The sequence below is a fragment of the Onychostoma macrolepis genome, chromosome 05 (assembly GCF_012432095.1).
Source record: "Onychostoma macrolepis isolate SWU-2019 chromosome 05, ASM1243209v1, whole genome shotgun sequence".
NCBI classification, from domain to species: domain Eukaryota; kingdom Metazoa; phylum Chordata; class Actinopteri; order Cypriniformes; family Cyprinidae; genus Onychostoma; species Onychostoma macrolepis.
This window is the reverse complement of record NC_081159.1, coordinates 24,062,954-24,087,245: the sequence shown is the minus strand read 5'-3', so window position 1 is coordinate 24,087,245 and position 24,292 is coordinate 24,062,954. Positions and strand designations below refer to the sequence as shown.

General features: G+C 36.9%; 1 protein-coding gene and 1 long non-coding RNA gene across 4 annotated transcripts in view; one reads left to right on the top strand and one right to left on the bottom strand.

Annotated features, from left to right (window-relative positions):
* LOC131540759 (globoside alpha-1,3-N-acetylgalactosaminyltransferase 1-like) overlaps positions 1–21,385 on the bottom strand; it is a 29,444-nt gene extending 8,059 nt beyond the window's left edge. The window contains exon 1 of one of the 2 annotated variants that reach the window (XM_058775992.1): positions 21,241–21,385. In XM_058775992.1, coding sequence (XP_058631975.1) covers positions 21,241–21,305 — 65 coding nt within the window. In that variant the 5' untranslated portion in view covers positions 21,306–21,385. Of the gene's footprint in view, positions 1–3,201; positions 3,609–21,240 lie in introns of those variants that run through there. The other variant, XM_058775993.1, reaches the window with a different exon arrangement.
* Positions 5–24,292, top strand: LOC131540761 (uncharacterized). Of its 2 annotated transcripts, XR_009271346.1 has the most exons (4): positions 5–2,715; positions 23,016–23,141; positions 23,259–23,469; positions 23,613–24,292. It is a non-coding gene; the product is annotated as an uncharacterized LOC131540761 (long non-coding RNA). The 2 variants fall into 2 exon arrangements; XR_009271345.1 differs by having other exon boundaries at positions 23,016–23,469.

Below are 24,292 nucleotides of genomic sequence, written 5' to 3'. Positions count from 1 at the left end.
GAGGAAACACAATAAGAGAACATGAATGATAAAGTGAAGCTGATCACTTTTTTTTTTTCTGAGGGAATTTACTTATCAAATTTAGATAGACTAAATGCAAATACTGTTGCAGTAGTTTGAAGTGTTGCAGTGATCTTACACACCCAAATACTGTAGCAAACTCAACACGTTTAGAAAAGCTTCTAAGGGTTAAATCTATTCCTAGAAATTCATTTTCATATGAATTTTAATTAACTGTTTTAGTTGCGTAGTGCCATATTTAATTTTTGAAAGTAATGAAAATAAGGCTATTAGGGATAGAAGTATTGTAGTATTGTTAAACAACATACTGAATGTTCAGCTGATGAAACAGTTTTGAAAGTTGTGAGTTGTGAAAATGACACGACGTATTGGATCTTTACACATACATGTCATTGCAAAAACTATAGCTAAGGATCATTTTCATCTGCCTAAAATTCAGTATGGCGTCTAACCTGTGCGGTGTATTCAGTCAACTAATGGACAAACCCAAAGTGATAAAATAGGAAAATGGTAAGACGGATACAGTATATCTGTCAGTAATGTAAGAAGTTTCATTTTACATTCGACATTCTCTCTTTTACTTCCATGTATTTACAAGACCTCTGTAAATAAGAGAAACTGTTGGCGCCTATTGCAACAGGATCAGGGCCATACTGAAACAAGTTTTTTTTCCATCACAACAAAACCTTCGGCATAATGTTTCAGTATGCCAGACATCTCATTGTTGATGTGCATGAGCTCATCTTGACACCATATGATCTGCGTTTATTTTTAATGCACAGTTAAATGAGAGGGAGAGAGAGAGAGAGAGAGAGATGTTTTACAGGATAATTCGGGAGATGACAGGGGGGGAAAAATGTAGATCACAAAAAAATAGTACATTTTCACACACACACACACACACACACACACACACACACACACACACACATCAATGACTCGAAATTACCTCTCAACTGGGCCATTAATTTCAGTCCCAATCACCACAGACAAGAATAAAGCCTACATATTTCAAAAAGGAATTACATACCCATTTAGTAAGATACCAAGCAACACCAGAAGAAAGGGATTTACTCGCATTGTTTTAACAGTTGGATCCTTATTCAGTTTGAAAATGGAATGGATAATAAGATAATGGAGGAGAATAGTCCTTTTCTAAAAGGGGGAGGAGTGTGCTGTGTGGTGTTGTTTAGGCAACAACAGTCCAAGCTACCTGCAGACTCAAACAACCAATCAAACTACCCCTGACAGTTTAACAGCCAATGACTGATCGGAATCATTCAGTATCATTCATAATATCCCCAAAGAGCCTCCACACCAGATGTAAATAACACATACTGAAAACTGTAGAGGCTACAGTAAAAGCTTGAAAGCCCACACCTGATATGCATCAACTGTTGTACAGGGACATGTTTAGTTTATTCAAATGAAAAATGGTATTAAGGCAGAATAGGATCCCTTTACACTTGTAGCCAAACCTGCAAACACAATACTAAACCAAATCAGTAGCTTCAAGTTAATGTAGAGAACAAAACAGAGAAAAGCAGCACATGATCAAAGCAGACAAACATATGTGCTTAAACCCCTTGTCATTTTGTGACATCACAACCTCCAAACTTAACTGTCCTTGTCAGTTTTTACAACAAAGTGACAGAAATGACAAGCATAAAATGCCTTTAAAAAAGCTTTATGCAAGGAAATATTTCATTGTACGAATGAAAACATACACACTTAACAGTAAATATCCTCACAATAAATGTCTCACACACACACACACACTTCCATAGAAATCGTACAGTACAAGGCAACAAAAAAGGGCATGCATGCATAAACAAACATCAGTGGATTCAAAGCATGCATTTCATTGTTAAGTCATGCCTCTTGTGATCTCAAGAATAATATTATTTAGCAAACCATTGCGAATTTGTATATATTTGTATGCAGTGTGCGTCCTGTGCGGTTGTCTTTCTTGTCGAAAAACCTGACGCAAGTATTCTCCTCCCCCTTCACATCAGTCATAATGATTTTAATTTGATCAAATATATCATACATCTCATATATTTTAACAGGGCATCTTGCTGTATTAATATTTATTATGAATGTGGTAAACAACCAAACTTTAACAACATAAAGACACTGTGGCGTGCCGTGCACAGACCTCCGGAGGAGCAGGGGAGAAATTGTGATATCCTGTTATATTGTTTGGCTTTCTATTAATGCAATATAATCAATCACAGCGGTCTAGTGTCCCAGTGGCTTACATTATTAGCAGTTTAGTGTTAAGTGAGTAATTTACAACAAAACAAAAATAAAATTCATGTCCGAAAACATTATTTTTGTCTTAAATTTCATTAGGAGGGTCCTCTCACATTAAATTAAATTCTCCACCTATTAGATTGTGTTTTATTAACGTCTACACCTAGCCCAACCCAACCCTAAACCTACCCCTTACAATAATGCAAAAACGGTAATTATTTTTGTACAGTGTGACAAAAATTACGCTATATTGATGTGCGCACGCCCAGTAGCCGCAGCTGTATCCCTTCTCAGACAAATGTCCCGTCTAGCCTTAACATGCAACAGCGCATGCGCAGGTGAATGCAAGCACAGTACGAGGACACTATCCACCCCAGCGGAGTAAAAAGCTGTGCGCACCCGGATGTGTGCGAGACGGAGCAGAATGCGGAAAACGAAGTATGTTTATACTGCTTAGACAAGAAAAATGTCTGACATGCTTGTAAAGTTAGGGTTTTCACATGATGTTTAGTGGTATAAGTCAATTTGAAATGGCTGATGCAACAAGAGGCGTAAAGACCTTCTCAGTTTCACCTTTTATACTCTCTCTTTTCGTCTTTTACATTTGATTCTGAACTGTAATCCAAGCAGTTCAAATAAATAATTTTACCAGCTAACTTAACTATGAATCTACTACCGGACGTTCTCTTACAGTCGGTCAAGTGAGGAGTATTTCATGAATCTTTTTTATTTTTAATATATATTTTAACAGTGTGAGGGACTTTGAGCATTTACACTCAGTACTGAATAATAGGCTACTCAAAACAATAGAACAACAACAAAAAAAGAGTACCGCTCAATTCACTGTAGTTTAATAATTCAAGATCTAAACACAGACAACAGTAGCCCAAACCAGCTACAAATTACAAAAGAGTAAATACATACCCAGTAACTGAGATGCAAGCCAACACAAGAAGTAAAGTGTTAATATTTTGAAACTTCATTATTCCTCTGTTTGTGTCCTTGTTCACTTCATGGACTGAATGTCAAATAGACCGCAAAAAAGAGAGATTACCAACGACAATACAACTGGCTTTAATCTGTTTTAACTTTGTCACGGTTTAATTAAGGGTTCAGGTGCAGAGCTCTTTATGAGAGCCATTGAATGCAGATGTGGAGATGTAACGTTGTCTGCTTTACACAAAACTTATCCTGGTGTTGGATGACGTATGACGGATGACGTACCTGGTCAGAGATCACTCACGCCACACCCAAGTCATTTGCTTTTGTAAACTATACTCCAGTGTGTTCGAATATGCCAGGGGTGCACATACATTTTTCAGCCTGCTTCTCATATGAGAACCTGGAGATTTGGTTTGGTCCTCACACGGGCCACAGCATGTAGTGTGACCCATAAAATATAACTATAAAAAAAAAAAAAAAAAATTAATAATAGTGATAATAATATTATTGGATTTTCATTTTTTTTTTTTTTTTTTTTTTTTTTTTAAATAAAATAATAAACTAAATAATCAAGTGTGATAATACAATTTTATTTTAAAATGAGAAGGGAGCATTACATTCAAATACAATTATTTTATAGTAAACTTAAAAATAAAATGCTAATATTTTAGTATATATTATTATTATTATTTTAATTTTCATCATTTTCAAATGTAAAATCAGCGAGCTTTTATTTTGGCGGGTTGCCAGCAAGTAAGTATATGCCCTTCCGGGTTTTGCGCTGCTGATGGAAGAGCGTCAGTGAATGAAATGTCACAGTTTTGCTTTGAAAACGGCAGCGGCTAGCCTAGATTATGCTTTCAGTTTGAATACAAATCATATACGGTACAGTTTGTCGATCTAAAATGGTAATGTGCATTAACAGCTGTCATCCATGTTGGTCCGCAAATGCGCTGTATGATTTTGGTCGCGCATGCGGACCTGCGGACCACTTATGTGCCCCCCTGGCTATAGCAACATTAAAAGATAGGATAGAGATTTTAGAGAAATTAGGAAAACATAGTAGCGGTTGTGCTCCACTTCATATAGGCTAGTAGGCTTGTTTGAGATAAGCAAAATCTGCGCAGAACCGATCACCGGTGATCACCGCCAGATGCATGCCGGTTAGAAAAGTGTCCGAGTTACGTCCGCCTTGCTCTGACTTGTGCCAAAAAACTCTCGCGACGGCGAGGGGGCTGTGTCGGATTGACCAGTCGCACGCAGTTGCTTTTTTTTTTTTTTTAATTTAATTTTTAATTTTAAAAAAAATGTTTTATTGCAATAATAATAAAGAATACAGTATAAAAGATAAAAAACAGAAAAGAACAGTATGTACAAAACGAACAACATACCTTTCAATGAAAAAATAAATCAATAAATAAAATAAAATACTCAAGGATTAATAGATAACAAAGAAATAAATGTAAAATATAAGTTCTTTAAAATTGACAGAAAGAGAAAAGAAAAAGAGGGCAAGTCGCGCGCAGTTGCTCTCCACCGACTGCGCTGATCAAAAACATGATGGGAAACTACTGACTGACAACACAGCTTAATGCTCAGACAACCATGATGTTGTGTTCTCTTCTAAAAAAATTTTTTTTTTCTTAAATCTGATTTCATGCAATTATGTATTTAAATTGTGCATGAATATTCCCAAACACTGACAGTGCGATCTCTGTGTGAGATATGTGATTGTTGTCATATTTTCTATAAAAATCTAAAATACATGTTTGAATTAAAATAAAATGGATGATAAATACGCCTTTCGTATGGAATTAAATAGAAAGCACTTTGAGTGTCTTGTTCATCATATTTATATTCATATAAAAGCAACAGAACTGAAATTATGAAAGTGAAAGTGAAGTGACATACGGCCAAGTATGGTGACCCATACTCGGAATTTGTGCTCTGCATTTAACCCATCCAACGTGCACACACACAGCAGTGAACACACACACACCGTGAACACACACCCGGAGCAGTGGGCAGCCATTTATGCTGCGGCGCCCGGGGAGCAGTTAGGGGTTCGGTGCCTTGCTCAAGGGCACCTCAGTCATGGTATTGAGGGTGGAGAGAGTGCTGGACATTCACTCCCCCCACCTACAATTCCTGCCAGCCTGAGACTCCAACTCGCAACCTTTGGATTACGAGTCCGACTCTCTAACCATTAGGCCACAACTTCCCCCATACCATGTTTATCAGCAGCACAGCATATGAGTGAGAATAAAGTGATATCTGCCTTTGATCTTGTTGTATCTGTTCACTTCGAGAGCTCAGAACTGTCCGTCTTGACTGCGCTTATTTCACTCCTCCCCTCACTGCATCCGCCTACTCTCGCCTACATTTCAGGCGAGGCGCATCTCAAACAAGCCTATTTATGCCCTTCCCTCAGTCTCGCTGACTCGGATGTACGTCACTGACGATTATGTTGCAGTAGCCTTCAATCCTGGGACCTGTGCCATGAGGGTAGATGAACAAATTCAGAGTTATAGGATAAGTTGAGTTGACAAAACCAAACCACTCAGGTTTGATCCCGAGTTAATGGAGCACATGCACATGAAAGTGTGACATCGGCGGTAGCTTGTTTTGTTTTTAAAGATTTTATTTACCTCGTATTTTGAAAACTTTTTCCATGTCACTGTCTCACTTCAGTTCCAGGTGTTCCATCCTGTTTGATATTTGGCAGTTTTGAGTGTGTTTCATTTCGCTTTTAGACCCACACACACACACACACACACTTTTATTTCTGTGAATTGTGGAGACTTTCCATAGACTTCTATTACTTTTATACTGACCAAACGATATTTTCTATCCCCTAACCCTTCACTTCTCTCGAGAGAGCCAGCGAGATTCAAAACTCTTTTGTTAAAGGTTAAGAGATTAAAGAATAGGAGGAATTTAAAGGCATTAGTATGGGGTCCCAGTCCGTGTTCATTCCTGTTTTGATTTAATATTGAAAACAGAAACATGAGAAAATGGCACCATTTTCATTTTTCGTTTATCAAAAACATGAAAAGACAAGAATTCGCCTTAATTTTTCCTTTTTACATTCAGGGGTAGAAAATGGATAGCTTGAATGTTCGATTTCAATCGGGGTTTCTTCCGTTGATTCGTTTTTTAATTTAATATTAAAAACAGAAAAATAAGAACACAGTTCCTTTTTTCAATTTTTCGAAAAAACAAGAATTATGCTTGATTTTCCGTTTTTACATTCAGGTCTAGAAAATGAATAAACAGCTTGCATTTTTTATCTCTGCATGTGGGCGGGAATAAAACGCCCCTTTCCGATGATTGGTCAACCAAACTTTAAACCGTGCCATCATTAGGCTTGTTTGAGATGAGCAAAATCTGCGCAGAACCGATCACCGGTGATCACCGCAAGATGCATGCCGGTTAGAAAAGTGTCCGAGTTACGTCCGCCTTGCTGACGTGTGCCAAAAAACTCTCGCGACGGTGAGGCGGCTGTGTCGGATTCACCAGTCGCACGCAGTTGCTCTCCACCGACTGTGCTGATCAAAAGCATGATGGGAAACGACTGACTGACGACACAGCTGAATGCTCATTGGTTCAGACAACTGTGATGCCTTCTCTTCTAAAATTTTTTATTTTTTAAATCTGATTTCATGCTATTATGTATTTAAATTATGCATGAATATCCCCAAACACTATGACAGTGCGATCTCTGTGTGAGATGTGATTGTTGTCATAGTTTCTATAAAAATCTAAAATACATGTTTGAATTAAAATAAAAATGGATGATAAATAAGCCTTTCGTATGGAATTAAATAGCAAGCACTTTGCTCCGGGGCAGGTTAGCTGTACAGTGTAAGTTACTATAGCAATGAACGCAGCTAAAAGCAAAGCAACTTTCATGGTAGGCTACCTAAAACCCAGGATTGGTGCAAACTAAACTGAAATTTACCTGACTAACCAGCTAAACCGGCTTCATGGTCCAGGCCCCAGGTGGAAGCCTTGCAATATGAGCTGATCTGGAACTTTCTAAGCCTTTGATCACTTGGAATCCGCTATGGAGTTGATTGATTTTTTTTTACATTTTCGACATGCGATTTGCGGTGACGTCAAAATCGTGTAGTATGGTATATCTGGGCTGTATCCGAAATCGTGCCCTATATCCTCAAATATTACACTATTTGAGGCGACAGCCATTTTTAGTGGTGTCCGAAACCATAGTGGATGTTCTCGAGTGCACTCATTCAATCCCACAGTGCACCACAAAAACGAGTGTACAACCGATGTACACTCAATGGCTAGAGATAACCCATAAATGCACTGTGAGAGTCATGCGCCGAATGAATTCCTGTGTTTTGCCAGAAGATTGCGCCCGCAGTTGAATCATCCATTCATTTATTTTAAAAGCACTCGTCCACGCCGTAATACGGCATAATACAACACGGATACAAATTCATTGTAAATTGACTATTAAATTGTTTAACCAGGGTTTATACATAATTTCCGTGGTGACAGGGTTCAAGATACTACTGGAGCTGCCCGTTTCAAATGATTATTAAACGGCAAGCAAACTATGCTAAAGCGGCAGTCCTTCCGGTGCACTCAGTGTCCGTATTCACTCACTCATTTTCATTCACTCCTTGAAGTGATCTGTATGAGTGGACTATGTAGGGAACAGTGAATGAGGGTATAGGGGGCGATTTTGGATACAGCCCTGGAGTATACACGAAGTAGTCTCGCTCACTCTGTCAAAATTGAGGTGTCCAGGGTCTCTCCATATAATTTTACCTTGTCCACTACAGCACTTCAAAATGCCAGCCTGCATTCCCTGAGGAGTGTGTGTACTTGTTGCTACACTATGGGGACCAAATGTCCCCACAAGGACAGTAAAACCTGAAATTTTTTACATTGGGGGACCGGCCTGCAGTCCCCACAAGAGAAAAAAAAAATTATTAAGAATAGTAAATGATGTTTATCTGAAAGTGTAACAATGCACACAGGTTTTCTGTAAGGGGTAGGTTTAGGGTTAGGGGATAGAAAATATCGTTTGGTCAGTATAAAAGTAATAGAAGTCTATGGAAAGTCTCCACAATTCACAGAAATAAACGTGTGTGTGTGTGTGTGTGTGTGTGTGTGTGTGTGTGTGTGTGTGGGTGAGTCTAAAAGCGAAATGAAACACACTCAAAACTGCCAAATATCAAACAGGATGGAACACCTGGAACTGAAGTGAGACAGTGACATGGAAAAAGTTTTCAAAATACGAGGTGAATAAAATTTTTAAAAACAAAACAAGCTACAACCCCCTAAAGTGATTCAAGCTGTTCCGTTTACAGTTGTCACGGAACTGTAAAATATATTAGGAACATTTCTGTAATCAAAGACTTTTTATGATTTTGCAAAATAATTTCTGAGTTTGATTCGAAGCACTTATGTGCCAAATTCCCATCTTGTTGCACACACAAACACACCACACTTTGCTCTCTCTCTCTCTCAAACAAACACACACACACACACACACACACACACACACACACACACACACACACACACACACACACACACACCACATACTGTAGCTGTGCTGAGACTTTTCAGTGATGCCTATTGTTATATAATGACCAAATAATATATTCTCACACCTAACCCTATAATTTTAATGAAAGAAATGGATGAAATGTAACCAAGAGAAAGCACTATTCACTATTCTGTCACAGACAAAATGTAAGTCATCATGTAAAATCAGCTAGCTGTCTGACAGTATAACACAAGAAAATAAGAGCCAGGCTACAAAGATGAGTTGATTTAGGCTTACTGAGGTTCTATACTGACATGTTAAAACAATCTGGGCTGCACTTCCCAAAAGCATCGTAAGCCCGATGATACACGGGGCAACTTTTTGAGCAATGTTGCTGGGCAACTTTGGGCAAAGCTGCTGTCAATGGGCAACCAGGTGAGACACAGGGCCCACAACCGATCTAAAATATCCAGATAGAAATTTGTTACCCATTCTCAATGGAAAAGTGCCCAAGAAATATTGCTCAAAAGGTTGCCCCATGTATCATCAGCCTAAGTTGATCGTAGCTCCATTGGTTTCAATGAGTCTACGATGTACTTAAGCTTAAGATGCTTTTAGGAAACGCAGCCCTGTACATTTGATTGGGAAGTAGACCCATTAATGGCTGTACATTTAAAAAGAAAAATTAAGATAATAAACGGATGGTGGGCGTGACTTCACACATCATGTTCCTGGATACACAGGGAATAGTTTACTTCCACATGGCAAAATAAGGAGGGTAGGCGCATAGTGTGTTTACACTGGAGAATCCAAAAAGAAAAATTGTACTTCAAATACCCCAATGATGCACTTAATTAACCAAAAATGGAAGTGCTGAATGTTGGACTCTTAATATACTCAACTGTCACAGCCTTTCTTATGTAGTGGAGGAGGGGCTATCAGACTCAGATGTTAGATGAAGAAAAAACTGGATGTTTGAGTACAAATTCATAGGCTAAGTGTAGCCTATAATATGACATTTGGAACCGCAACTTATATCAGTGCACAGCTCCAGAGCAGTTCTGTTACGTCAGGTGGTCCTGCTATGTTCTATCAGAGGAGTAACACTTACGGTAATTTACAGTTTTTCTCGATTGCTAACACACTATAACTGGTTCATTTTGCCCAATTTCACAAACCATTCATTCACTATGTTTACAAGATAATTATGTATAATTACAGTACACAATATAATTAACTCAAGCATCACAATATTAACTGAAAATGCGCACACTTATCCATGTGTAAACATTAAGTATTAAGTAGCAAAACTGATGACACACCAAGAATCTCAGGAAGAAAAATGAAGGGGACAAGGGTCAAAGGATATTTGTTCCTGATGAAATAGAAAGCACTATAGTTGCCCATGTTCTTGTGCATGAAGTAGGCTCATTTACAGAGTTTTTATACTACTTACATACATAATAATTACAGTACACAGAGAACTTTCACTATTGTATATATTGTAGCACATGTTGTAGACCGTCAAACATGTAACTGCTAAATTTATTTATAGCCAAGTTCATCTTACATGTACTGTATTTTTGCAGGACTGAGAGGTGACTGTCAAGGGGGAAGTAAAGAAAGTCTTTTGTCAAAAGACTAAGAAAAACTGCTATAGAATGGCAAATATGGTCATTACAAATACTGTAATGCAATTTGGCAGAGGACACTTAATTTATTTACAGTGAGGAAAATAAGTATTTGAACACCCTGCTATTTTGCAAGTTCTCCCACTTAGAAATCATGGAGGGGTCTGAAATTGTCATCGTAGGTGCATGTCCACTGTGAGAGACATAATCTAAATTAAAAAAATCCAGAAATCATTAGAAAATGGAAGAAGCTAAACATGACTGTCAATCTCCCTCGGACTGGGGCTCCATGCAAGATCTCACCTCGTGGGGTCTCAATGATCCTAAGAAAGGTGAGAAATCAGCCCAGAACTACACGGGAGGAGCTGGTCAATGACCTGAAAAGAGCTGGGACCACCGTTTCCAAGGTTACTGTTGGTAATACACTAAGACGTCATGGTTTGAAATCATGCATGGCACGGAAGGTTCCCCTGCTTAAACCAGCACATGTCCAGGCCCGACTTAAGTTTGCCAATGACCATTTGGATGATCCAGAGGAGTCATGGGAGAAAGTCATGTGGTCAGATGAGACCAAAATATAACTTTTTGGTCATAATTCCACTAAACGTGTTTGGAGGAAGAAGAATGATGAGTACCATCCCAAGAACACCATCCCTACTGTGAAGCATGGGGTGGTAGCATCATCTTTGGGGTGTTTTTCTGCACATGGGACAGGGCGACTGCACTGTATTAAGGAGAGGATGACCGGGGCCATGTATTGCGAGATTTTGGGGAACAACCTCCTTCCCTCAGTTAGAGCATTGAAGATGGGTCGAGGCTGGGTCTTCCAACATGACAATGACCCGAAGCACACAGCCAGGATAACCAAGGAGTGGCTCTGTAAGAAGCATATCAAGGTTCTGGCGTGGCCTAGCCAGTCTCCAGACCTAAACCCAATAGAGAATCTTTGGAGGGAGCTCAAAGTCCGTGTTTCTCAGCGACAGGCCAGAAACCTGACTGATCTAGAGAAGATCTGTGTGGAGGTGGGCCAAAATCCCTCCTGCAGTGTGTGCAAACCTGGTGAAAAACTACAGGAAACGTTTGACCTCTGTAATTGCAAACAAAGGCTACTGTACCAAATATTAACATTGATTTTCTCAGGTGTTCAAATACTTATTTGCAGCTGTATCATACAAATAAATAGTTAAAAAATCATACATTGTGATTTCTGGATTTTTTTTTTAGATTATGTCTCTCACAGTGGACATGCACCCACGATGACAATTTCAGACCCCTCCATGATTTCTAAGTGGGAGAACTTGCAAAATAGCAGGGTGTTCAAATACTTATTTTCCTCACTGTATTTAATTAATATATATATTTATTTTACTGTACTATACATGCCAGTATACTGAATTGTGTTATATGTACTGAGTTCATATTCAATTCTATGGCGTTTGATTTTTTTCTAGTGCTACTCATTTACTGCAAGATCTCCTTTACAGTAGTGTAATAAAAGTTACGTTTTCTTAAATCTTATTATTGAATTTTTGTGTATCTGCACCACTCTGTTTATGTTGTATACTGTAATTCCTGATTGCCAATAAAAGTGTTTTGAATTGATCTCACTATAGTGTTCTCTAGGCAGTAAGTAGTCTGTTTGGTTATGACAAAAGAGGATATATTTTTGACAATTTTTTTTGACATGTAAGTTTGAGGTTTGTATAAGTTGGTGTGAGATTGTGTTTATAGTTGTGAGAAAATTGTGAACTGTGGCATGAATTGTGTTAGCGATTGATTTGAGAACAACTTTAATCAAAAATGAATGATACGAAATCTTTAATCAAAAACATTGACTTCCTCTCGCAATGATATCACTGTTCTTCACCTCCAGCAACCTGTCACTCACTTGAGATTGCAACAATTAACAATGACAAAGATCGAATCAGCTGATAACATCAAGACTAGGGGTGTGCAGCGGAGCCGTTATTTGTATCTGTATCTGTATCTGTGACAATCTCAAAATTATTTGAATCTGTATCTGTATTCGGATAGATCCGGAAGTGGGCGTGGCTTAAACCGGAAGTTCGTCAAATTACATGAAAATACCATTTTAAATGCAAATCTGTTCGATTCGAAGTTTTCATTTAACAAATATGCCTTGTATAACTAAAGAAAGTATTATTTTTTATTAAAATTATAACTGTAAATATCTTCTATTTAAAACTTTATCAAAAAAGAAAAATAACTTTATTCTTCTTATTTTCCAGTGAAACTTTGTGTCCAAATCTGACAAGAGACAAGCATCCATAATATTAAATAAGAGCACTAGTAGAAAAAAAAAGAAACAGAAATGGAAAGAAAGTGTTCAGTAGCCTATCATAGCAGAATGACAATAAAGCTCGCTTGAACTTTAAGTAACTTAGATCATGTGTTGCGGCAGTCTGTGATCATTTACAAGTTTTTTTTTTTGTTTGTTTTTTTTTTATCAACAGAGCGCAACAAATAATTTGGACCCTCCAAAAGCCTTGATCAAACATCGCTTTTCTTCGTCTTGCATAATTAAATGTAATGCCATTCACGAAAAGGGCAAATGTAATGTGTTTTTACACTCATTCACTTTACACATCCAGGCCCATAGCCAGCTATGAGGTCCAGACCTCCGTAAATGTTTCATGTTCAAAAATAAAATTTGAAAACCTTATGAAAAATTATTTAAAATCATGTCCCTGAATAAATTCATGTGGCTGACTCGCAGCAGCTGCGAAACGCAGGAGTGAAGGGGCTTGGCGCAAGTGCAGCCTCCACTCTGCTCTGCCATGTTGCCAAATCTAGTTAGTTTACTTAACTAATACTTAATGTAACAGCTTTAATAAAGTAATTAGGGTATTAATAAAGTGGGAGGATCAAGGTGGAGGTTAGGGATTTTGTTTCCTATTTGCAAAATACAAGATTTAAACTTATTTTGGTGCATTTTTCAGGAGATTGGTTGTGTTTATTTTTGTTAGCAATATCTGGCAACACTGCTTCGCCGGCACTGACAGGCAACAATCAAAAAATGAGCGCGCGGATAGTTTATTGCTGAGGAGACCACTTTTTTTAGACAAATCACCATGATATTATCTGTACGAAACTGTGTCAAACGCTATCAAAGCAATTACTATTGCACAAATCTTAACAACCGCAGACCTCACTAATGTAGTGCTGTTCCAACAAATATGTGATTGTGTCTGCCGAATATTTCTTCTGTTATTCGGATAAATCCGTTATTAGGGCCCATTGATTTCCTTGGAATTTTTTTTTTTTTCTCGACTATCCGGGGCTTTTTGGGGGCCTTAACATGCTCAAAAACTCTTGAAAATTTGCACACACATTGGAATCTATGGTCATTAGGACACCGCAGAGGCTGGGACCTGGGCGTAGCACAGGGGCTCTACAGCGCCCCCTGGAACACAGTCTGAAATCTTGATGTATAGGTCACTCATACTTGCACGTATTCATATGAAACTCGGTACACATATAGATCTCATTGAGCCGAACAACTTTCACGCAGCGTGTCATAGGCTCCGCCCAACAGGAAGTCGGCTATTTAGGGCTTTTTAAAAAGTGCATGCTCTGGAATTTGATATACTCCTCTGAGGATTTCCAACCGATTGCCACCAAACTCAGTGAACATGATCTCAAGACATTAGGGATGCTAAATTGCGAAGAAGTTATGGCGAACAATGACAAAGATCGAATCAGCTGATAACATCAAGACTAGGGTGTGCAGCGGAGCCGTTATTTGTATCTGTATCTGTATCTGTGACAATCTCAAAATTATTTGAATCTGTATCTGTATTCGGATAGATCCGGAAGTGGGCGTGGCTTAAACCGGAAGTTCGTCAAATTACATGAAAATACCATTTTAAATGCAAATCTGTTCGATTCGAAGTTTTCATTTAACAAATATGCCTTGTATAACTAAAGAAAGTATTATTTTTTATTAAAATTATAACTGTAAATATCTTCTATTTAAAACTTTATCAAAAAAGAAAAATAACTTTATTCTTCTTATTTTCCAGTGAAACTTTGTGTCCAAATCTGACAAGAGACAAGCATCCATAATATTAAATAAGAGCACTAGTAGAAAAAAAAAGAAACAGAAATGGAAAGAAAGTGTTCAGTAGCCTATCATAGCAGAATGACAATAAAGCTCGCTTGAACTTTAAGTAACTTAGATCATGTGTTGCGGCAGTCTGTGATCATTTACAAGTTTTTTTTTTTGTTTGTTTTTTTTTTATCAACAGAGCGCAACAAATAATTTGGACCCTCCAAAAGCCTTGATCAAACATCGCTTTTCTTCGTCTTGCATAATTAAATGTAATGCCATTCACGAAAAGGGCAAATGTAATGTGTTTTTACACTCATTCACTTTACACATCCAGGCCCATAGCCAGCTATGAGGTCCAGACCTCCGTAAATGTTTCATGTTCAAAAATAAAATTTGAAAACCTTATGAAAAATTATTTAAAATCATGTCCCTGAATAAATTCATGTGGCTGACTCGCAGCAGCTGCGAAACGCAGGAGTGAAGGGGCTTGGCGCAAGTGCAGCCTCCACTCTGCTCTGCCATGTTGCCAAATCTAGTTAGTTTACTTAACTAATACTTAATGTAACAGCTTTAATAAAGTAATTAGGGTATTAATAAAGTGGGAGGATCAAGGTGGAGGTTAGGGATTTTGTTTCCTATTTGCAAAATACAAGATTTAAACTTATTTTGGTGCATTTTTCAGGAGATTGGTTGTGTTTATTTTTGTTAGCAATATCTGGCAACACTGCTTCGCCGGCACTGACAGGCAACAATCAAAAAATGAGCGCGCGGATAGTTTATTGCTGAGGAGACCACTTTTTTTAGACAAATCACCATGATATTATCTGTAACGAAACTGTGTCAAACGCTATCAAAGCAATTACTATTGCACAAATCTTAACAACCGCAGACCTCACTAATGTAGTGCTGTTCCAACAAATATGTGATTGTGTCTGCGAATATTTCTTCTGTTATTCGGATAAATCCGTTATTAGGGCCCATTGATTTCCTTGGAATTTTTTTTTTTTTCTCGACTATCCGGGGCTTTTGGGGGCCTTAACATGCTCAAAACTCTTGAAAATTTGCACACATTGGAATCTATGGTCATTAGGACACCGCAGAGGCTGGGACCTGGCGTAGCACAGGGCTCTACAGCGCCCCTGGAACACAGTCTGAAATCTTGATGTATAGGTCACTCATACTTGCACGTATTCATATGAAACTCGGTACACATATAGATCTCATTGAGCCGAACAACTTTCACGCAGCGTGTCATAGGCTCCGCCCAACAGGAAGTCGGCTATTTAGGGCTTTTTAAAAAGTGCATGCTCTGGAATTTGATATACTCCTCTGAGGATTTCCAACCGATTGCCACCAAACTCAGTGAACATGATCTCAAGACATTAGGGATGCTAAATTGCGAAGAAGTTATGGCGAAAAATGAGAAACAGGAAATGCCTAATAACGTCCACATACATTGTCTGATTTTGATCAAACTTCAGTGCTTTGTTCGGTGTATGATGCCGATCGTATAGATGTGACTATTATGACTGAAAGTTATAGTGCCACCAACTGGCAACAGGAAGTGTGTCATTTTCAAAATGCTTTGAATTCAGCATCTCAATTTTACTCGATTTGCTTCAAACTTCATCAGAATAATGTCACAACACGGCCGATGTAAAACTGTGAAGGGAATATTGATATGTAAAATACTGTTGCCATGGCAATGTGTCAAACTTCAATATTCTTTTACGGTGATTTTGAGGCAGATAACATGCTTAGAATTCCATGAAACTCAACACGCATATGAGTATTAATGATAGATAGACACTGGCAAAAGCTCATAAAAAGGCGTGGAAGAGGCACTCTATAGCGCCACCTTTTTAGTTTTAGCTACAGATACCAAACTCAGGACATAAATTATTCTTATTATAGGTCACTCATACTTGCACGTATTCATATGAAACTCGGTACACATATAGATCTCATTGAGCCGAACAACTTTCACGCAGCGTGTCATAGGCTCCGCCCAACAGGAAGTCGGCTATTTAGGGCTTTTTAAAAAGTGCATGCTCTGGAATTTGATATACTCCTCTGAGGATTTCCAACCGATTGCCACCAAACTCAGTGAACATGATCTCAAGACATTAGGGATGCTAAATTGCGAAGAAGTTATGGCGAAAAATGAGAAACAGGAAATGCCTAATAACGTCCACATACATTGTCTGATTTTGATCAAACTTCAGTGCTTTGTTCGGTGTATGATGCCGATCGTATAGATGTGACTATTATGACTGAAAGTTATAGTGCCACCAACTGGCAACAGGAAGTGTGTCATTTTCAAAATGCTTTGAATTCAGCATCTCAATTTTACTCGATTTGCTTCAAACTTCATCAGAATAATGTCACAACACGGCCGATGTAAAACTGTGAAGGGAATATTGATATGTAAAATACTGTTGCCATGGCAATGTGTCAAACTTCAATATTCTTTTACGGTGATTTTGAGGCAGATAACATGCTTAGAATTCCATGAAACTCAACACGCATATGAGTATTAATGATAGATAGACACTGGCAAAAGCTCATAAAAAGGCGTGGAAGAGGCACTCTATAGCGCCACCTTTTTAGTTTTAGCTACAGATACCAAACTCAGGACATAAATTATTCTTATTAAGCCGGACAACTTTCTAATTTACAGTCATTAGCTACGACCAACAGGAAGTCAGCTATTTTTATTTAAATGTTTGTTTTTTGAGAAAACAGGCTGTAAATAAATTAATACTCCTCCAAGCAGAAACAAGTAGTTCACACCAAACTTTGTCAACATGATGCCAATATACTGAAGATTTTAAATTGCGAACGGATATCTCGAACGGTGTGGCAATGGTGATTTATTAAAGTAACAGTAAAAAAAAATAGCAGTAATTTTCGTGTATCTTGACAATAGTGCAGCTTCCAAACACTTCAAAACTTTTTATATACATAGAAAAAGTCATTCTGAGGAAATATGGTTAGTTTTATGACTTTACAAAACTCTATGGATAAGAGAAAATTAAATAAAACTGTCAGACATCTGATGTCACTCTCCTTCTGTGTGTGGGGGGATGGCTGTGAACTAATGCATACTGCTCAGAGGAGAATTATACTATACACACCAAACTTTGTCTACATGACGCGAAAACATTCAGGAACTTAAATTGCGAATGGCTTTTGGATAGCTTGAACGGTGTTGAAATGTTCAAGTTTTAAATAGGACAAATATCGAAACTCTTTGGTCATTTTTGAATGCGATGCTACTGGTCTAATCGGATTCAATGATCTATGCTAAGCTATGCTAAAAGTGCTATCGCCAGACCCGGAGATCGGCTGAATGGATTCCAAAACGGTAAAACTCATTATTAATGAGTATTAACTCTGGGGGAGTTGGAGAATGAGCCTATTTCCAAAAAAAGTGGAGTGTTCCTTTAATTTGTAGGGCACTGACAATATAATTTTATATAATTAGGTTAATAATTATATTAATTACAACATAAAAAAGATCAAAAGATACATACATGTGGACTTATAAATTTTTGTGCGGCAAATAATAATTTGAAACTCATTTGATACTGACCTATGACATCCTGTGAAATGTCATCTGAATTTACATAATCTCATGGATGTAACAGTAAACGGCTCACAGATGAAGACTAAGCTGAAATGCAGGCAAAACTATTTCACAAATGCTTACAGATTATTAAAATAATTATTAAAAATGGGTATAGATCATAAAATGTGTTGGCAAAAATTTACAATAAGTTCTCTTTGGTTAACATTAGTTAATGCATTAACTAACATGAACTAACAATGAACAATCTATTTTTAGATCATTTATTAATCTTTTTTTAATCTTAGTTAATACTAACATTTAAAAATATTAATGTTCATGTTAATTCACAGTACATAAACTAATCTTAAGATAAAACTTTACATTCTAATAATGTATTAATACATTTTAAAATAAGCATTAATTAACATTAATAAATGCTATATAATTATTGTTCATGTTAACTAATAAAGCTGCACTAACGGCTTGGGCCTGCCCTCGCTGCTTGCAGCTATATTTTGTGTTGAAGCCATTATCCGTGCCTTTCCGAATAAGGTATTTGGCTTCGGGCACATCCCTAATCAAGACACACCCTACAAAGACAGGTGTGCCTCCTTGACAACAAAACCGCACATCATTGCATTGACTGTCTTCATTTATGCAACACAAAAGCACAAAAGATTAGGCAGAACAACAACCTTTCACCACTTCTTTACACTTAAAAACAAGAGATGCAATGAGTGCAGCTGTTAATTCCTAACATTCTTCCTAATGTCTTAATTTAGTTTTAAAAGAAAATAGACCATTACGTAATAAAACCACATTATAAAGTTAATATAGTAGTTAAGCAGTGTTATGGATGGATTTTATGGATGTTGCACTATAACATTAAAGTTAACAGAGTTAACATTAAAACATTGTTAACAGAGTTAACATTAAAATTATTATTATTGTTGTTTTGTTAATTTTTTTGTTATTGATAAACATTTCTGTTTAGAAAGGGAAATATGTATTGATAATTTAATGTCATACCGCTGGGTCGCAGTATAAGCCAATGTCAATGGCAGACAGTGTTGGGGGTTACTTTTAAAAGTAATGCATTACAATATTGCATTACTCCCTAAAAAAGTAATTAATTACGTTACTTTGTTACTTTTTATGGAAAGTAACGCATTATACTTTTGCACTACTTTTGCGTTACTTTTAAAATATGAGCAGGGCTTGATTGTTTGTGTTTAATATAAGAAGTTCTATTTATAGCAAATGTAAAAGCCCTTTCACACCAAAAAGTGTAATGAATAAATCTCAGGCTGAAGGAAAAGTAAATTCACGTCTGTACATTAGAACGCAGGAGAAGAAGGGTCAACACTCTCCAGCAATAAAACAAAACAATGAAGCGCAATTGTTAGTTTATCTAAAGTCATTTTTGCTTATTAGTATGGTTGAACTGGATCATCAAAGGTCAGCAGCAAAGACATTGGTTAATAAAATGGGATTAGATACATTTGTGTTATCTGACATATTTAATTATTGCAGGTTTGCGTCACATTCTGAGTTTGCATTTCACTGTTTAATTCATTTTGAGGAATACTAAATCTGTTGTTTTGTGAGTGAGATGAATTAATACATGTTGACATTTAGTGTAGAACTACAGTAAGATGATGTTCACACAGCGCACACAACACCTCTGTACTTCTGATTTCTCCCAACATGGGGTCAGGAGACTTGTCAGTCAATAAATGGGAAAACAAAGTAACATTAAAAAGTAATGTGTTACTTTACTAGTTTAATCTGATTACGTAACTCGTATTACTTGTTACACCCAACACTGACAGCAGAGGCTCCGTGGGCGAAACTGGAAATGTGACGTTCTACACCTGAGTTTACATCTCAAAGCAGCTACGGACGGTTGTGTATGGCACTTTGCACATCTCTCAAGGGAGCCTACATCTAATATTATGACTATCAAATTAGATTAAATATATTTTTTTTTTAAGTTTTCTGTCCTTAAATGTGCTAAATAAAAGCATGTGTTTTGGCATACAGCTATGAATAATAGCAGGGATCAATATTGTTTTGTGTGTGTGTGTAAGTGTGTATTGGGTGAAATTAAATCTATCTCAGATTTAAAGTTAGATCTGAAACCTTAGTTGGGTAGAAAAAAGACAGAAATGTGAATTATGATATGCTGTGAGAGTGTAGTAGGCTAGTGCTTGGTTCAAGAATACTACATTTTTTTGCATAATTTGAGTGGGAGTGACTGCAGAATTGGGCACACCTCACTAACCTCTTCCTGTAACACTTTTAGTGTGATAAACATAAAACGTTAAAATGTGTTCCAGAATAAAAGTTTTTTAATAGTATATATGCATATCTTATGAAATCGTTTTAGTTGTTTAGTCATAAATACATTATGCCCATGCTTGTTAATGAAAAGTGGGCTTGCCACAGAGATAATGATTCATTTTTAACACGTGGGCATGTGTTTTTGTTTGTGGACTTTTGCTCCAGTAGTATTTGTAAGATGAATAAAGCCTTTCTGACAGACAGAAGGAGAAAGTTCAGAGGTGGTTGAGAATTACAGCATATTAATGGCATGGAACTGCTTCTGCTAAAAAGCTTATAAATTAGGCTATATGGTAAATTTGGTACTGTAGACTGCTACAACAGAAATGATAAAATTATAATAATAAATTATCAATTATAATGGACTTGTTCTGAAATTGTTGAATTTTTTTTAGTTCCCTTTCGACTTTTCTGCAGTCATTTCAGCTTGGATGGATACACCACCTTGTTTTACGAATACTGTTTTAAGTAATCGGTTTGAAGGGGTGAAACTTTGAGATATATATTAAAAGATATTATGACATTGGGTTTAAATTTAAATGAAACCGGTTTGTGTGTTAATGTCCAATTTCTTCCGTGGTCTTACAAATGGTGGCACATAAGGTCACATAAGAATTCAGAATCATGCAAACGCACCACAACACCACTTCTTTTTTTCAGTTTCAGTTATCTCTCTTCTCAACACCAGTAAACCCTACTTCAAATACTGCTTCTAAACTAATTTTAAAAAATGTAATAGTGTATCTGTAATACTGTAACTTTATGAAAATTACGCCTCAACTCCTAAACAGTTTAACTACTGATACATTGTAGTTTAGATCCAAACACGTCAAAGATAACAATAAGCCAGCTTCAAATGACAAAAAAAGTAAATACATACCCAGTTAGTGATAAGCAAACCAACACAAGAAGAAAGGTATTGGTATTATGAAGGTATTTCATCATTCCTGAGTTAGGTTTTGCGTCTTTAGCCACTCAAAGAACTGAATGTCTGATAGAAGACGAAAACAGGAAGAGATGGTGGGAGGAGTGTGTTGCTGCGGGGGCACATTTAATATAAAGACTGTTAAGCAAACTTGCAGACTTGTAGACACTACAGCATTTCGGCTGCTCAACTGGTAGAGCAAGGTGAAATCAATGCAGTGCTGTTTTACAAAGAACAGAATACATTATGGATCACTGAGTTCCGAGGGCGTAGATTTGGTTTGAACGTAGGGAGGTTGAAGTGTGGGTTTATGCTTCCCAAAGTTTTTCACTTAAAAAAAGCATTATATGCACAGAGGATAATTTCTCTCTAATTACTCTCAAGTCACATTTATTCAGCCGATTCATTCAAAAATGCAGATTAATTCAGGAATAAAACAAACACCACTGATATGTTTATTTTGTTATTTTCTCCCTGAAGGTGTTAAAACCACAATTGCTTTTTAAGTTATCCTGTGTACCTTACATGGGCCATGGTGACTTAGTAAGACCTGCTAGGGTATATATTTTTTATGTTGAGAGCATCATTAAATGGTTGCAAGAACTTCAATAGGAACTTTCCCTAGTCACATCCTGTAATGTATGCACAGCATATAAAATGTATAGTTTCAGAAGACTGGAGGCTTTTTTTTTTTCCTGCATGTTGCCTTCTTCCTCTGCTTGCATTCTGCAAATATTGTACTGTACTTCTTTTGGGATTTTCTTTCCTCTACTCTGATCTTAACAAACTTTATCTGTTAGATACAATACAATAGATGTCAATACTTACATTCATTGGTAACACTTTAGTATAGGGACCAATTTTATTAGCATGCGTATTATTAACATATTGGCTGTTTATTAGTACTTATATAGCACATATTCTGCATGGCCATATTCTACATCCCTAATCCTACCCAATACCTAAACTTAACAACTACCTTGCTAACTATTAATAAGCAGCAAATCAGGAGTTTATTGAGGCAAAAGTCATTGTTAATGGTTTGTTAATGGCGAGAATTGGATCTCTATTCTAATGGCGAGAATAGTCTGTCTCTAGTCTTGAAACTTATTTGCTATTACAGTTTTCTATTACATTTATACTTGATTCATTTGTTATCACTATAATTTCACATTTTAATAAACTTAGTCGGGGACTCGAGGCTCCATGATGCTGAAAACTGACCCTTTGCAGGGAGTTTGATTGACAGGCGAGCTGACCAATCATAAAGCTGAATCTGCCATTTTTGTCCAATAAACTAACCAGACAGGTTAGTAGATTAACGTCGGTGGATTTGAACTTGAAAAATTGTGTGCATTGACGTCTTTCTGCGGTTGAAACAAGATACCTTCAGATGTTCATTCATGTTTATTTCATGCTAAAACTAGTAAAGAGATGATCGGTTCATGCGCCGCTTGAACTGAGGCGCTAGTGATCTGTCACAACACATTAAAGCCACAAGAGAAGGGTCAATTCATAGATATATACATGCATATCTATGGGTCAATTAGCCTACGTGAACTATTAAAAAGTTAATGTAACAGAAGGCTCTTTTTGTAACTTATATTCATCTAAATTGTTATTAATTAGCTAGCTACAATATGTGGACTGCCATTAGCTATATTACACAAAATCATCATATCTACTTCACAGTACATATTTAATTCTTTTTATTGTCCCTCTTTGACCAGCAATGCAGCAATGTAAGAGTCTGCTGGGCAGCATCCTGAAAAGTGAAGCCAAAACATTTTGATCGCTCCCTGGTGGCTGGCTGCAGTATAGGACCAGAAACCTTACCTGACCCTTGTAAATGAAAGGTATGTGAGCCAAACGAAAAAAAAATCTAATCACTCTTCAAATAATATTTGCCAAAAAAATGGTTTCCATAATTTTAGGTAGTTCTTATCATGCTGATTTATGTGTTTTCTATTAAGCTTGGTTTTAGTTTGTTTTGGTGCTATAAAAATGGAGTGTGGTGTTCTGATTGAGTCTGCCGGAATTTGAGTGGCATCTTGATACCATTGCTCCACTTCAAAATCTCTACTGAAAAAAGGAAAAAAGTCTGGGCCTTTTTAGCTTCATTTTTCTACGGTGGAAGGAAATAGAGACACATTGTTAATCTTATGGCCTATGTTCATAAGTAACGTGAGTGCATCATCTTTTTATATCTTTATTATATCCCTCTACTGCACACATTTTGATGGTACATGATAAAAAATTATTCCACATCATTTTTTGGTTTATTTGCGAAAATTTTATTGATAAAACATTTTTTTTGACCACCCCAGGTTGGAGCTAACTCTGCAGGACAGTGGCCCTCCAGGACCGAATTCTCCCAGCCCTGATGTAGTGTGTCGTGTCATATCATGTACTTCATGTAATGAGATTTTACTCCATGTGAAACTTCAAAAAGCACTTCTTCTCTGCTGTGAAACAGAGGTGCACGTTACACTTTTTGGGTAACACTTTACAATAAGGTTCATTAGTTAACAACATTAGTAAACATGAACTAAGAATGAACAATACTTCTACAGCATTTATTAATCTTAGTTAATGTTAATTTCAGCATTTACTAATGCATTATTAAAATCATAAGTTGTGTTTGTTAACATTAGTTAATGCACTGTGAACTAACATGAATAAACAATGAACAACTGTATTTTCATTAACTAACATTAACAAAGTTTAATAAATAGTGTAATAAATGTATTGTTCATTGCTTGTTCATGTTAGTTAATAATTAACTAATGTTAATAAATGACACCTTATTGTAAAGTGTTACCACTTTTTGCATATCACTTTGGGTTTTCCTGTGCACCCAGGAACCTTGCATCTTCCCTTTTTCTCACACATTATTTGCCCGTATGTATTGTCAATGGGAAATCCTGGTTAGGGATGGGAGCCGTGGACCCCTGCATCCTTGCCCCTTATCGCACAATGTTGTAACCCTGAGGCAACGAAAAGAAAA